The 14,103-nt window shown below is 46.6% G+C and overlaps 1 protein-coding gene across 2 annotated transcripts in view; it reads left to right on the forward strand.

The window, feature by feature from the left end:
- TGFA (transforming growth factor alpha) overlaps positions 1-14,103 on the forward strand; it is a 109,680-nt gene that overhangs the window by 73,594 nt on the left and 21,983 nt on the right. Inside the window, exon 3 of one of the 2 annotated variants that reach the window (XM_082426120.1) lies at positions 11,921-12,041. In XM_082426120.1, the coding sequence (XP_082282246.1) occupies positions 11,921-12,041 (121 nt within the window). The remainder of the gene's footprint in view (positions 1-11,920; positions 12,042-14,103) is intronic. The other variant, XM_082426121.1, reaches the window with a different exon arrangement.

Below are 14,103 nucleotides of genomic sequence, written 5' to 3' on the forward strand. Positions count from 1 at the left end.
ATAGTCCCTTATGCAAAGGACAACAGCAAAAAAGGGAAAACAACTAGAAATCATAAGCATTTATAAAATGTTCTGTGAAAGCAGTGGTTGTTTCTCAGCAATGGCAAGTAATTTTCTTCAGATTTTTCTATTTTCTAAAATTTCTACAATGAATATGTCTTACCTTTTAAATAACAAATTATAAAACTCTTTCTGGGGCTGTTATAAAAAGTTGTTTTATATGTAACACACCACCAGTAAAACTAAAGCCTGGATGGAAAGCCCCCAGTGATATTGATGAGATATTATCAAGATACTGTGAGGCAGGTGATTTAAGACTTTGTAACTGGTAAGATACAAGATGTGGCAATTTGGAGAAATTATAGGGTACCACCTTCTGTATCAGGAAGACTGAAGATGTGGTAGACACGTTGCTATCCTGCCTTGGTGAATTTTTTGTCCAGAGAGTTTTGATAATCTAGTAAACTCACATCAGCTGAGTCATTTCAAACAAGACAGCTGGACCCTGCCTGCTCTCCATTGTGGCCACAGTGCTTTATATTTTGTTGTGTTCTCAGACTTACACTTGAAGAGGTAGCCTTTGCTCCATCCATACTTTGCTCAGTTACAAATGCTGGTCTCATAAACATTGAGCAAGTTTATGGCCCCCAAAAGATTATTACCTACCCTGTAGAGGTTTGTGAGGGTTGACCTGACCAGAGAGTGGACAGGACATACTATAAGCTGAGGAGCAAGGGTTTCAAACTGGAGGCTTCCAGTAAGGGTCAGATGGCCTTGAGATGCTAAGTGTAAGACATGTTGGTATTTGGGTGAGTTTCCCAGAAGGGACTAGGGGAGAAGAGGAGAAAAGGAAATGATTATTAAGAGGATTTCTTCCTCATCAGAAATTCACTAACCCCCAAACACTGTTCATACTTCAGACTTAGCACTTGAGTAACACTCCCTGCTGTAATAAAAGCCCTGAATGCTGTTTATTTCCTGCGTATCCCAAAGTCTGTGCAGGTGTTCCTGGCCTTACAGACTTCTTTCCTTGCAGTTATCCAAGGACCCAGGCTCTTTCCATCTTGTGGCTCCTCCCTCCTCCATGCTTTTGGAGGAGTTCTCTCCATTGAGCCAGCAGCTAGGGAAAGAAAAAGGGAGATCTCACTGGAGAAGTTTATATGGACCAAAGTGGTGCATATGACTTCTGCTCACATCCATTGGCCATAACCTGGTCACATGGTCACACATACCTGCAAGGGAATCTGGGAAATGTAGTCTGTGTGTCCAGGAGGGAAAGTAACAGAGGTTTAGAGGAACTCATGGGAGTTTCTGCCCCAGACTTTTTCCTTCTTCTCATTCCCTGCCTCCTTCATAGAATGGTTTCCCAAATGTCCTCTTTCAATTAAAAAACAAAATAAAACAAACAAACAAAAAAGCGACATGAGTATAGGAGTTGGAAGTGGAGTGGATCACACGGGCCATGTTCTTTCTGGGGTTCATTGTTGTTTATAGTGGGAGCATGTGAGGTTTCTGCGCCTAGAGGCCAAGCCTGAGGTCAGTTTTTACTAAACATCTTTCATCTTAGCATCCTCTGTCTTCTCTAAACATTTATTTTGTGTATCCCTCCTCCTTATGGCCCCTTTAATGATAAAAACACAAGGCAGTAACATGATTTATGTTATGCAGATTCAAATCTAGATTCATAAAGGCCAGTTTCTATAAAACTACAGTTTTATCTGTGAGTAAAACAATGAAAAATAAAAATGGTTTAAACTTTATCTTTTTAACGTTGTACAGTTTTAATTTTAAATAATGTTTATTTTCAAACTCTAAATGTTCATTTTATAAATTTTGGAAAATTATGAAAGAGAAAATGATTGCCCATAATCCCACCACCCTCTCAACGTCTTGGTGTTTTCCTTTTGGAATATAATCTTAATTAAAAGGCTTTTACCTAAGGTCAACCAAAAATCATCAGTATAACTGCCAGGTTGAAAAGGAAGAGCCACGTATTTGTCATGGGACAAAGTCCCAGCCGCAAAAATCACATCTGTGTTTTTAAGGCTGTTGAGCTTTGCCTAAAATTTACCTCTGGATGCCTCCGGTTTCCTCACTTTAAAATGAGGAGTGTCCTTCATCTACCCAGACCACATCTGCAGACTGTAAATGAACAAGGCATCTGTCAAAAAGTTCTGAGGGCATAGAATGTTCTAGAAAAACAGTTGTCCCAGTAGTATTTACATGTACTCAGTGTGGAGGGTTTGAAGGGATTATGGTTCAAAGACTCAACAAGAGGAAGCATTTTTTCCTAAGGGTGGATTGAGGGTTTCCTGCCAACCACTTTACCTAACAATTTTGATATTAATAAAGAGGAGAACAGAGACACACAGAGACTGCAAACCTAGGTGGCCCCAGGCTCCAACGGGGCTGTTCTTCCAACAAAGCCAAAACAGAATTCCCCGTCCAGCAGGACTCAGCTCTAGTTCCCAGAGCCGTTCACATTTTGATTCAAAGCTGGCTGATGAGAGCCAAACGAAGATATCCTTGTTTACTTTGTAAATGGAAATTTGAAATGAAGTATTTTCAAAATGCTGGTTGACACCCAAGAGGATGTAATTAGAATAAGGGGCTTTCTGGTTTGATGATGTGAAAGAAAGAGATGATCTGTCTCTTTGAAATCAAATTATTAATTTGTAAGAGAGAGGGGAGGTTTGACTTTCAGTTTTCAAAGCAAAATCATGACTGGCAATTTTCTTAATTGGTTTTTTGCTTTAAATCACTAAGGCCAAGGTAGAGAGAGAAGGGGCAACCAGGGGGCTGGAGAACAGGGTCGTGAGGAGAAGGAAGAGCTGGGTGGGGAGGGGTAATCTTCCATGTGTGGTGCATTTCCCTTCTATTTCCATCTCATTTTAATCCTTCATGGACTTAAAATGCAGTTTGGGGGCTACTCGGGGCATCTCACACATGCCTCTCCCTTCCTCATGCGCTTTGGGGGAGGAGGTGGTGTTACTGGTGAAAGCTGGACGCAGGTAAGAGGCCAAGTTGAAATCTGTATGCTGAGCATGTTTAGATGAGTACGCCCAGAGTCTGGTTTTAGCCCATACTTCACATGATGTCACTGAGATTTTATTTTTGATTCCTAAAGCCTCTTTGCTAATTAAAACCATTTTGCCTTGGGACTTTTAGCTCTTTTAATTCTAAAACAGTCCTGAGAATTTCATGGTAATTCCTGATTTGTTTACTCTTCAAATGAAAGAGTTGTCTTAACTGCAGCAGATGCCCATAAGGATTTAGCCCTCAACTCATTCTTTCTCTCTTTCGCCCTCTCCCCACTCTCTCTGTCTCTCCACGCCACCCCCCCCCAACACACACACACACCCTGAAGCGACAGTATGGTATATTAGGAAGAGCAGGAGCTTTAGAGACTGCCAGCCATGAGTTCTGGTTTCAGCTCTGCCATTTGCAAACTTAGCAACATTGAACATCCTTAACCTCCCCCGGCTTTACTTTCCTCATCTATAGACTGGGGTAGTAATGAGTACCTCTCAGGACTTCTGTGAGGATTAAGCAGAATTCTCTGTATAAAATGCTGGGCATAGTGTCTGCATTTAGTAGACAATGTATTAGTGGTAGCTGCTATTCATAATAATGGTCGTCAATCATCATCATCGTTCGCATCATCATAGTCCAACCCCAGAAAATCCACATTGGGTTAAAAACTCTACGCCCAGTTAAAAACTCTAAGCCCACTTTAGGTGGGATATGAACCTAGCAAATTGTTTCTATGTTCATGTTATGTGATTCTCTTCTTCTCTTGGATTAGAAAAGGATACCCAAAGTGATGCAAATTCTGCCTTTGCCTTAGAAATAAGCACAAGCAGGATGAACCCCATTGGGATCAAATACCACTGGTGACTTTCTCTCTGAATGTGTGTCTGTTTTCCTCTCTCTCTCTCTCCTCCCACCCCACCACACACACACACACACACACACACACGCACACACACACAGGTGTTGTGTTATTAAAAACAGTATCTTTGTAGGAAAATAGGAAATATGTTGTCTATGTTGTCTGCTTCTTCACCGATACCTTTCTTTGAATTTGGTTCCATCACATCTGATTCCCCTTGGGTTTTACCCAAAGTGAGAAATGCTCAGAGGGAATTAAATTAGCTCAGATGCTCCCTTAGGTTCCCCCAGCATCTTGTTTAAAGCTGTAAAAGCAATTCAGAGTCCATTTTAGCTATGTTCTAAGCCAGAAGCTCCCGACTTCTAGGGCATGAGCACCACGTAGCCCAGAGATTGGGGCTCTGGGGAGAGCATGCTTTGTGAGACCACTTAGTACCATCCTAGGGACCAGCCCCCCACCCTACTTCCAGCTACTCCTCAGTTAAGCATCACCTGTGGACAGATAGAAATCTCTTTTGCATCTTTGTTTTTCAGCTACTGCTCCCTTGTGGGAATAATAAGTCCCATATGTATAGTTCCCCACTCCTCGCCCAGATAAAGTAATACTTCTTCTTGCTTCTCCTAAAAGTGCCCCTTTCTGATTACTAGAAAGTAATCTAGTTTCCTAACTACCTAACAAGCTAAGAATTCCCCTTCCTCATTGCCACGTGATTTGTAGATTTTGATTATGTGCCTTCCCAGCATTTGTCTTCTTGGACTTGAATAGTGTCCTAATTTTCTACAGCTCTTTACTCTCTTAAAATCAGAGAGACCTGAGATAAAATCCCAACTCTAGTACTTTCTAGCTACATGTCCACTGGCAAGTTTATCTAATCTTTAGTTTCCTTTTCTCATCTGAAAAACAGAGAATAGTAATGCTTACCCCACAGGGTGGTTTGAGGTTTTAGGAGATAAAATGGTATCCGTGTTCTTAAGTGGAGATGAAGGTATGGGTAGGGTCAAAAGTCAGTTTAAGACCAGGGAAATGTGAAGATCAAATAGGGTCAAAAGTAGCCGGTGTTGGGAAAGATTGCTTAAAAAGTAGTAAATCTGGGGGCTTCCCTGGTGGCACAGTGGTTGAGAATCTGCCTGCTAATGCAGGGGACATGGGTTCGAGCCCTGGTCTTGGAAGATCCCACATGCCGCGGAGCAACTAGGCCTGTGAGCCACAACTACTGAGCCTGTGCTCTGTAACAAGAGAGGCCACGATAGTAAGAGGCCCGCGCACTGCAATGAAGAGTGGCCCCCGCTTGCCGCAACTGGAGAAAGCCCTCGCACAAAAACAAAGACCCAAGATAGCCAAAAATAAAATTTAAAAAAAAATAGTAAATCTGTATTCAGAGATCATGTAATAGGAAAAATATATATCTTTTAAGTATAAGATTTACTCTCAGGAAATTGAGCATCTTGGGGTGGGGGATGGTAGTGAAAACAATAGTGCTACCCCCCCCATCCGTGGAATGGGAAGAGGAATTGCAGGGCTACTTATCTTTCTCTCATCACTTAACTAAAACAAATGACCGCTCCCTCTTAAATGATGGTACTATGAAGCCAAACTGCTTTCAAATTGCTTTATATCTATTATTTTTAGAGTATCCACTGTCCTTAGTTTTAATAGTGAATGAGTTGAGTGATTATATTTATGTCATACCACCGCCACACACATCCCAAATACAGCAAAATCGAATTCCCCTTGATTGACCAGTAGGCCTTAAGAATAAGATGTGTTTTCCTACTCCTGTGAATGTAGCTGGGCTTACTCTTCTGTACTCTCCTGACTTCCACTGCTCACTTGAAACTGCCCCCTTGTTCATCTGCCCCCTCACACAGCCTCAGGAAATGCCCTTATTAATTGTCTTCCTTTGTGGGACGTTCCTCTCTGTGGTAAAAGTCAGCAGTGTTGCCATGCTCGATACTGACAATGCTCTTCCTCGTTGGGATCATTTATAAAACTTCTCATAGTTCTTTTCCTCACTCCCCAAATGCCCAAGGAGACCAGGGTCCCTGCTCACCAGTCTCTGTCTGGAGAGGTGCCTGTGCTCTGTACCTTCCATTTCTCTAAGCCCTGGCTTAGCACTTCCGCCACCCAGGTGTTAAGCCTCTGTACTAGCCTTTCCTTCACACGCTGGCTAATTTTGCAGGTTCCTGCATTGCCTCATGTAAGCCTAGAATTCCATCCCTGTAAAATGGGCCCACTGACAGCCTAAAGCGAGCCTTCTCCATCCCAGAACTGAGCCTAGACGACTTTGTGACTCTAGCCTGGCCCTGGGAGCATCAGCGTGGATCTCAGACGCACTCAGGTCCACACGCTCCCCTCGCTTCACCGGGGCTGCTGACCAGCTCCCATCTTCGTTAAATTCATCTACCGCCTTTTCTCTTAGACATTCCAGAAGCATTAGTTGGCTTTCCCACTATAGCATCTGAAGAGAACATACTTCATCCCAGGTCGAAAACCTGGCTGAACGTTCCTACTAAAAAGCCACGTGTCACTCTTAAATTGTCAGAAAGTTAGCCATGATATTTGAGGAAGTAATGAAACGGCTATAAATGATGGAAGCTTTGCAACAGGCAAATGTGTTCGCAACTTCTGACACCTGGAGAAGAGAGTGGGAGTCGGCTCCCAGCGACCAGCCCAGCAGAAAGTCCAGTTAGGGCGGCTTTGAAAGGGGGTGATCACCTCAGTGTTGTGGACGCCGCTCCCAGGGGAGCAGGGCTGTCAGGAGGCGCTGTCCAGATGGCTGCCCCCCAGCCCTTCTGAACTGGAGAGACCCCTGCTGTGAATCGAATCTGTGGTTTCCGTGCCCCTCGATTGCTATTCCAGACCCTCTTCCTGTGAGTGGGGCGGGGGCTCCAGGCCCTATGAGTGGGTCTGTGGTCTCTGGGCAAAGCTTTCACAGCTTCTCGGGACAACAGTGGTGTCTGCAAGACATGCGTTTGGTTAACAAGCCGGAGAGGCCCCTCGTAAATTTCAGAGCAACAGGAACTGAGCGCTTTGAAACTCCAGCTGCAGATGGGCTTGGTATGAGGTCTGTTCCGCAAACCAGAGCATTGGATTTTCCAGTCAGCCTGCGTGCTAATCAGACCTGGTGCCTGGAGGAGAGGAGGGCAGGGTCCCGAGCCCGGGGGAGGGGGCAGCCCGGTCCTCCCTTGCCTGGACTTCCGGGGGCCCCCCCTTGGAGGTTCCCTGTTGGCCTTTACTGCCTTCCTTTTCTAAATGAGGTGGGGTTTTTTCCATTTTAAGTGTCTAGGCCTCTCCTTCCTTCACTTTGATATTTCCTTGAGTTTTCAGAAAGGAGAGAAAGAAAAATTAGGAGGGGAAGAAAGTAGAGGAGGGTAAAGGAAGAATAGGGAGAGGCAGAGGAGGAGGAAAGGAGAGAGACAGAGAGAGGCTGCGAGACTCATTCTCTGCGAAGATGCTGGGAGTTGGGGCGTTTCCTTATAAAGCTCATTGTTATTTAAGTTACTAGCAAATCCTCCACTTGTTGTGACCGCCTGCCCCGCCTGGATGTAAGACCAGCACCTGGCATGTAACCCACACTCAGAAAGTGGTGACTGTCTTCTCCCCTCCCAGCCTCCCCCCGAGTCCCTCCCCTCCAGAGCACCCCTGAAGCTTCTGGGAACATCAGTAGGACCCGTCTTGTCTGTGTGAGCTCAGCGCGCTGCAGTGTTGGGGTTTTCATTGCTGATTCTAGTGGTGTCTGAGGCAAACACCTTTAAAAGCCCTAAAACATGAAGAACCTAGTGGCAAGACGGGAATAAAGACACAGACTTACTAGAGAATGGACTTGAGGATTTGGGGAGGGGGAAGGGTAAGCTGTGACAAAGTGAGAGAGTGGCATGGACATATACACACTACCAAATGTAAAATAGATAGCTAGTGGGAAGCAGCCGCATAGCACAGGGAGATCAGCTCGGTGCTTTGTGTCCACCTAGAGGGGTGGGATAAGGAGGGTGGGTCAAAAATTAAAAGCCCTAAAACAAGAGCAGTGCCTCCCCTGACCTGTGGGGAGCTTCGCACTCTGGGCAGGGCTTTTAGGCACCTCAGCCCGTGAGGCTTGCCCAGCACCTCCAGGCACAGGAGCCTACACCTCCCGCTGAGGTTGCAGCAAGCGCAGAGGGCCAGGATGTGGCCCACCTGCGGACTGTATTTGGTTCCCTCCTCCCCGTCCACTGCCCCAGTGCAAACCGCATCCCCCCAAAGCCGCTGAATGTGCTGTTGGAAACAGGACCCGCCCTCACTGTACACGATGAACCGCTCGGGGTTACAGATCAGGATGGCACCCAATGCAGAGTCTTGAACTAAATGCTCACTTTTAAGATGTTTGGGATTATATTAGGAGGACAAGCTTCTGTAACAGAATAGAAACAGGAAGTTTACGTACGTGCAGGCACGCAGGCAGCATGTAGTTACGCAGTTCTCCCTAAGTGGTGGATTAAAGATGGGGTTTATTCCCTAAGATGTTTTTTTGTTCTACGTTGGCATTTACAAAAGGTTTCCGCAGTGATGTATCACTTTTGTAATCAGGAAAAAGGTGTTTAAAATAAACAGCCTTTTAGTCATCATGATCATTGACTAGCATCAAGCGCCCTTGGTCCCCTCAGCACCTGGCGTTGAGTGGGAATGGTCGGATTGTGGAGGAGTGGGAGCCCAAGCTCTAAGTATCAGACTCCCCGCCTCACCCTGGTCTCTGATTGCAGGGAGCGAATCCAGCAGGCATCTGCTGCCATCACTGTGACCAGGGCAGGGAGTTTCCTCATTGCCTGGGCTCTTCGGCTCTTAGTGAGCTGTTGACCGACAGACGGTTTACATTGGCAGATAACTCTCTGTTGTCTTCGTGGAGGATGTCGTCCACCATAACACATGAAGTCCCCTTCAAAAGCAGCTGCAGAAGAGAAGTTGCTCTCTGACCTTAGACTTGGGCAAAGCTGAGCCTGTCCTGCAAGTGCAGAATAGGTGTATTTCTACTTAATGGACTGTGTACACCCTTGCTTAGACGGACGGCTAGGAGACACAGAGCTTCAGCACATGCACATGACTGTCTGATGTGTGTCTTCATATGTAACCTGATACCCGAGTTCTTTGCCCTTTTCAACCCCTGCCCTTATATTCCTTTGCTCTGCTCTGTCCTTCCCTTTCTCACTGCCTCTCTGTGTTTCTTCCTCTCTGTCCCACTCCCCTTCTCTCTCCCTTTCTCTCCATCTCTGTCTCTCCCTCCTTCCCTCTTTCCCTTCCTGTCTGTGTGTGTCTCCTCTGCCTCCTCCCCCCACCCAATTCTCCCTCTGTCCCTCCCTCTCTGTGTTTCTCTCTCTCTCTCTCACACACACACACACACACACACACACACTCACACACACACGTCTTTCCCATTTGCATCTCCTTTTTATGGTACCTATTTTTATAAAGCCTCCTCAAGTCGTTTATGAGATGAGGCGAAATATCCATAAATACAGGTTAAACGAGATCGTGGCATTGAGTCTACCCCTCCCCTGTCAGCAGCTCTGGACAGCAGTGTTCCCAAAGACAGATCCTGAGTTTTCCTTTTAATGTATTGCTATTGACCTGACGCTTGACCACAGAGAACCTCAGCAGATTCCAGGCTCTAGTATCACACAGGAGTTTGAAGAGCTGGAAGATGATCTGTTCCAACAAAGATCCCTTTCAGGATCCCTGTCGTTTTACTTCTCTGAGAGGCCTTTTGTCTCTATCCTTTGTTTCCTCTGATACAAGCCTGTCTCTCAAACATTAGTGCACATCAGAATCACCTGTAGGGCAAATGGTACTGTATATCAATTCTACCTCAATAAACCCAACTTTTAAAAAATCACCTGGAGAGTTTGTCACACGGATTACTGGGCCCCACCCCAAGGACCCTAATTCCATAGTGTGGGGTGGGGACCATGAACTTGGCCTTCTGGCAGGTTCTCGGGGGTGTGAAGCTGCTGGTCCATAGACCACATTTTAGGAAGCCCGGCTCTAAGCCCTGACAAGGGACTCCCACTAGCCCCTTGGAGGTGGTTGTCTAAATGGCCTTTTGTAGAGCTTATCGAAAGCCTTTTTTAATGTCTGAATCAAATTAGATCCACTAATCTCCAGCCACTTCATCTCGCCATATTTGCCCCTTGACGAATTTAGTCAGCACAGAAACACCGGTTATGTGAACTACAGCAGACCCTTCCAGCTTCAACTTACCATCCCAGTGTCTGCTGTCAGCGAGTGGCCAAGTCACTCATCAGCCGCCTGGGCCTGGGCCTCGCAGGTAGCTGTTATCAGCCAAGGCAGTCGGAACCCATGTCCTAGAGGCCCCTGCCGGACAGGGATGTGCTGCAGTCAGGAGCAGGGCCGGCCAGCAGCCCTGGGTCGCCGTCTCCACCCGGCTCTGCGCTTCTCTGCTTGTCCTCACACGTGAAAGTCACTATCTTTAGTAGCTGAAGGGCCCACCTGGACTTTTAGTTAGGCTGCACTGAACTTATGGAGGGAGGGGGAGATTATATACTAGAGTGGTCTTGTCACATGTGGGGACACATTAGCATAGTGGGATTGTCAGTGATGATAACAGAGGAGCTAACAGCTGAGCGATAGGTACCAGACGATTTGCCGAGCACAGTACTTAACCCGCTTGGCCTCGCTCAGCCTCAGAGCCACGATGAGGCAGTGGACTCCGCATCTCACAGGGGCGGAAGCTCAGCACCGCATCCAGGCGGCAGAGGCAGGACCCAGACCCGTGCCTCTCTGCCTCCTAAGCCCACGCTCATAACCTCTGCGTGCGCTCTCGCCTCCTGCATCACGGACTCTGCTGTATTTTTAGCCTCTGCTTTTTCCACCGGAATTACGAGGTTTCCAAAATTATGATTCTTCTGGAAGCAATAGAGAGACAGCAACGTGAGTTGACTATTTTCGTGGTGGTCAAAAATCCCACAATATGAAATTGGGGCTTAATTCACTCAAAGAGCAAGAGCTCCAAGCACATATTTTTTCCCCAAAAAATACTTGAGAAAGACCCACTCCCCAAATGCAAAAAACACAAAATATAAGAGGAGCCCCCTGAAAGATGCAGCAGAAACATCTGTCGTGCCATCTTGAAATTGCTATCTACTATGTCTCAAGGGTTACTTGGACAAAACAAGGCTTTTGGAGTCTAATAAAATAAATCCAAAGTGATACCCTTTGGGCTGGCCATTAGGTCATGTGTGGTTCCTTACAGGCTTCCAGCTGGCCTGAGAGGTTTGGTGATGCCCCAAACCCTTGAGAGTTACAGGTGCCAGGGCTCTGAGTGGACCCGACTCTGCTGCCTCTCCCTCCCCATCAAGGCTTTCCCAGTACTGCCTGTGCCGCTCCTGGGTGGACTTCTATGCACTAAGTCATCTTCACGGCGTGGTCACGCCTAATCCTACCACCCCAGAGAGGCCCTACCACCGTGTTCATGTAAATCCTTCCCAGACTTCTTGACATCTAAATTTCTGTTTGTTTGTTTGTTTAAATAGAATCATACTATACAGACCACGCTGGAAATGCACTAGTTCACTTACAGTCATATATCATGAACATCTTTTTGCATCATTATTCTTCCTCAGCATCAATTTAATGGCTTTAAAGTACTCTTTTGTGCCTTTCTTCAGTTTCCTGCCTTTAAAGCAGATGTTTATGAAGGCTATCTTTTAAAAAAGCATCACTATCACTTTGGAAAAGTAAAATTAGGTCATTCTTGGGGAACAGACTTTAAAAGTAAAATTGCTCTGGTGTCTCTGAATTACACTGAGTCTTTTGGAGAGATTGTTTTGTTTTCTACAAAGTTAAGTAAGTAAGTAAAGCCCCACTGGAAAGCTCACAATGCAGGCATCTCTGGTCCTGTACTGGCTGTTAGAAAATTAGAGCTGAAGAGGAGGTAGAGACCAGAAACCCCAGCCATCCAGGCTCCCTCTCCGGTGGGGTGGACCCGTGGGATGTCTTGCTATGCCTTGGATCTGAGCCGAATGTCTTTTCTCTCCCCAGCAGACCCGCCCGTGGCCGCAGCTGTGGTGTCCCATTTTAATGACTGCCCAGCTTCCCACAGTCAGTTCTGCTTCCATGGAACCTGCAGGTTTTTGGTGCAGGAGGACAAGCCAGCATGTGTGTAAGTGTCCCCTGGGGTTCTGGGTGCTGGGGCTGCAGACGCGCCAGCAACCCATTAAAAGAGCACTTCCCTCCAGAAGCCATGCCAGAGGCCCCTGAGAGCCTTGGAGCCGACGTGTTAGAGAATCAGAACAGCGGGCTAAGGGACACCTGCTTCAAACCCAGTTGGTTAAAAATCCAGGTTCCAGAGCCCTGGCCCAGAGCCACTGAGGCAGAACTCCTAGAGTTTAGAGCCTGGGTATCTGCATTTTTAACAAGCACCTCAGGTGGCTCCTGGGTTCAACAAAAGTCTGAAAATTCCTGGATTCACGTTTTTTTTCTTTTTTTTTTTTAATTGAAGTATAGCTGATTTACAATGTTGTGCTAGTTTCAGGTGTACAGCAAAGCGATTCAGTTATTTCTATATATTTTTTTTATATCAAGAATATATTCTTTTTCAGATTCTTTTACATTATAGGTTATTACCAGATAGTGAATATAGTTCCCTGTGCTCTACAGTAGGACCTTGTTGTTTATTTTTTATATAGTAGTGCATATCTGTTAATCCCAAACTCCTAATTTTGGTTCAAGTTTAATTCACTACTTAGAATTTCTGGAGGGCAAGGCACTTGGTTGGATCCCTTTGAATAGCTGGAGTCTCTTAAGGTGAGGTCTCTGCCCTCATCCAGCTAATAAAATAAGCCAGAAGTGCACGCAGAGGGTTGGGGTACGTGAGTGGTAACAGAGCAAAGCAACTTGGAAATAAAGATGCAGGCCGGGGCGTGGCATTTGCCACCACAGGCTGAGCATGAGCCCCCGGGGGCTGCTTCTGAAAACATAGCTGAGCCCCACCCCAATCCCCTGAATCAGAATCTCCAGGCATGGGACCCAGGGGTCACATTAGTTAAGAGCCACTAGTGATTGCCATGGTCAGCCCGACTGGGCAAGAAAGGCCCATAAGGAAAGCTTCCCAGAGCAGGTGTCGGGGTTTGGCTAGTGGGGAGAGCAGAGAGGTTGCTCCAGGCCTGGAGTGTTGGGGGACCTGCCGTTACAGTCAGTGAGGCCACAGTAGCGAGGAGACAAGATTGGAGATGAATTGGAAGCCAGAGCCTGTTGGAAGTGAGCCTTTATTCTCTAGGCAGTGGGAGCCGTGCCAGTCATGGGAAGGGGTGTTTTAGGGAAGTAAATCTGTGCGTGGTGGAGTACTGTTAGGTGGCACTATAGTCAGCCTTGGCACTGTTGACTTTTGGGGCTGGGTAACCCCTTGCTGTGGGAGCTCACCTGTGTAATGAAGGGCATTAGCAACCCTGGCCTCTACCCACTAGGTGCCAGTGGCACCACCTCCCCCCAACAGTCATGACAATCAAAAATGTCTCCAGACATTGCCAAATGTCCCCCAGGATGGGGGGGGGGTTGGGGGCAGAGGAGGAATTGCCCTCCACCCCCATTAAGAACCAGCCATGTCTATGAAGTTGCCATTTTTATAGGTCAAAAACGGTTAAAAGTCAGCAATTTCATATGATCCGAACTAATAATACCAGTAAATAATACTAAATGTTAATAAAAGCCAGCATTTATTGAGCTTTGCTTCATGCCAGGCATCGTTCTAAGCATGATCCTTGTGTAAATTCATGTAATCCTCAAGATGATCCCGTGAGGCGGGCACAGAGAAGTTGTGCCCAGATCACATAGCAGAGCTCACATTCAGACCCAGCCTATCTGGCTCCTAAAACTGCATTCTTAACCATGATGCTTAAGGGTATCGGATGAGTAGCCCAGGAGAGACTGGGGACTGGGAAAGCCTGCCCCACAGTAAGTGGTGGTGGGTAGGGCTTTCCTCTTCCTGAGGTGCAGCTGTGTGAGCCTGGGCAGGCCCCTAGGGTTGCCTCTGAAGCCTGGAGAGGCACACTGGCCACCTTCCTCCTGGGAGGCCTGGGTGAGGCCCCCAGGCCACGTCTGCAGAGCCAAGAGCCCTCCCCACCCCTAAATACAAAGCACAATGATGACAATAGTCATCGTCATTCATGATGATCATTCTTATTAAAATACACATAGGAGCCTCTGGGAGGCTGATGGGATTACTT

This window comes from Balaenoptera physalus (assembly GCF_965194825.1).
Source record: "Balaenoptera physalus genome assembly, chromosome: 15".
NCBI classification, from domain to species: Eukaryota; Metazoa; Chordata; class Mammalia; order Artiodactyla; family Balaenopteridae; genus Balaenoptera; species Balaenoptera physalus.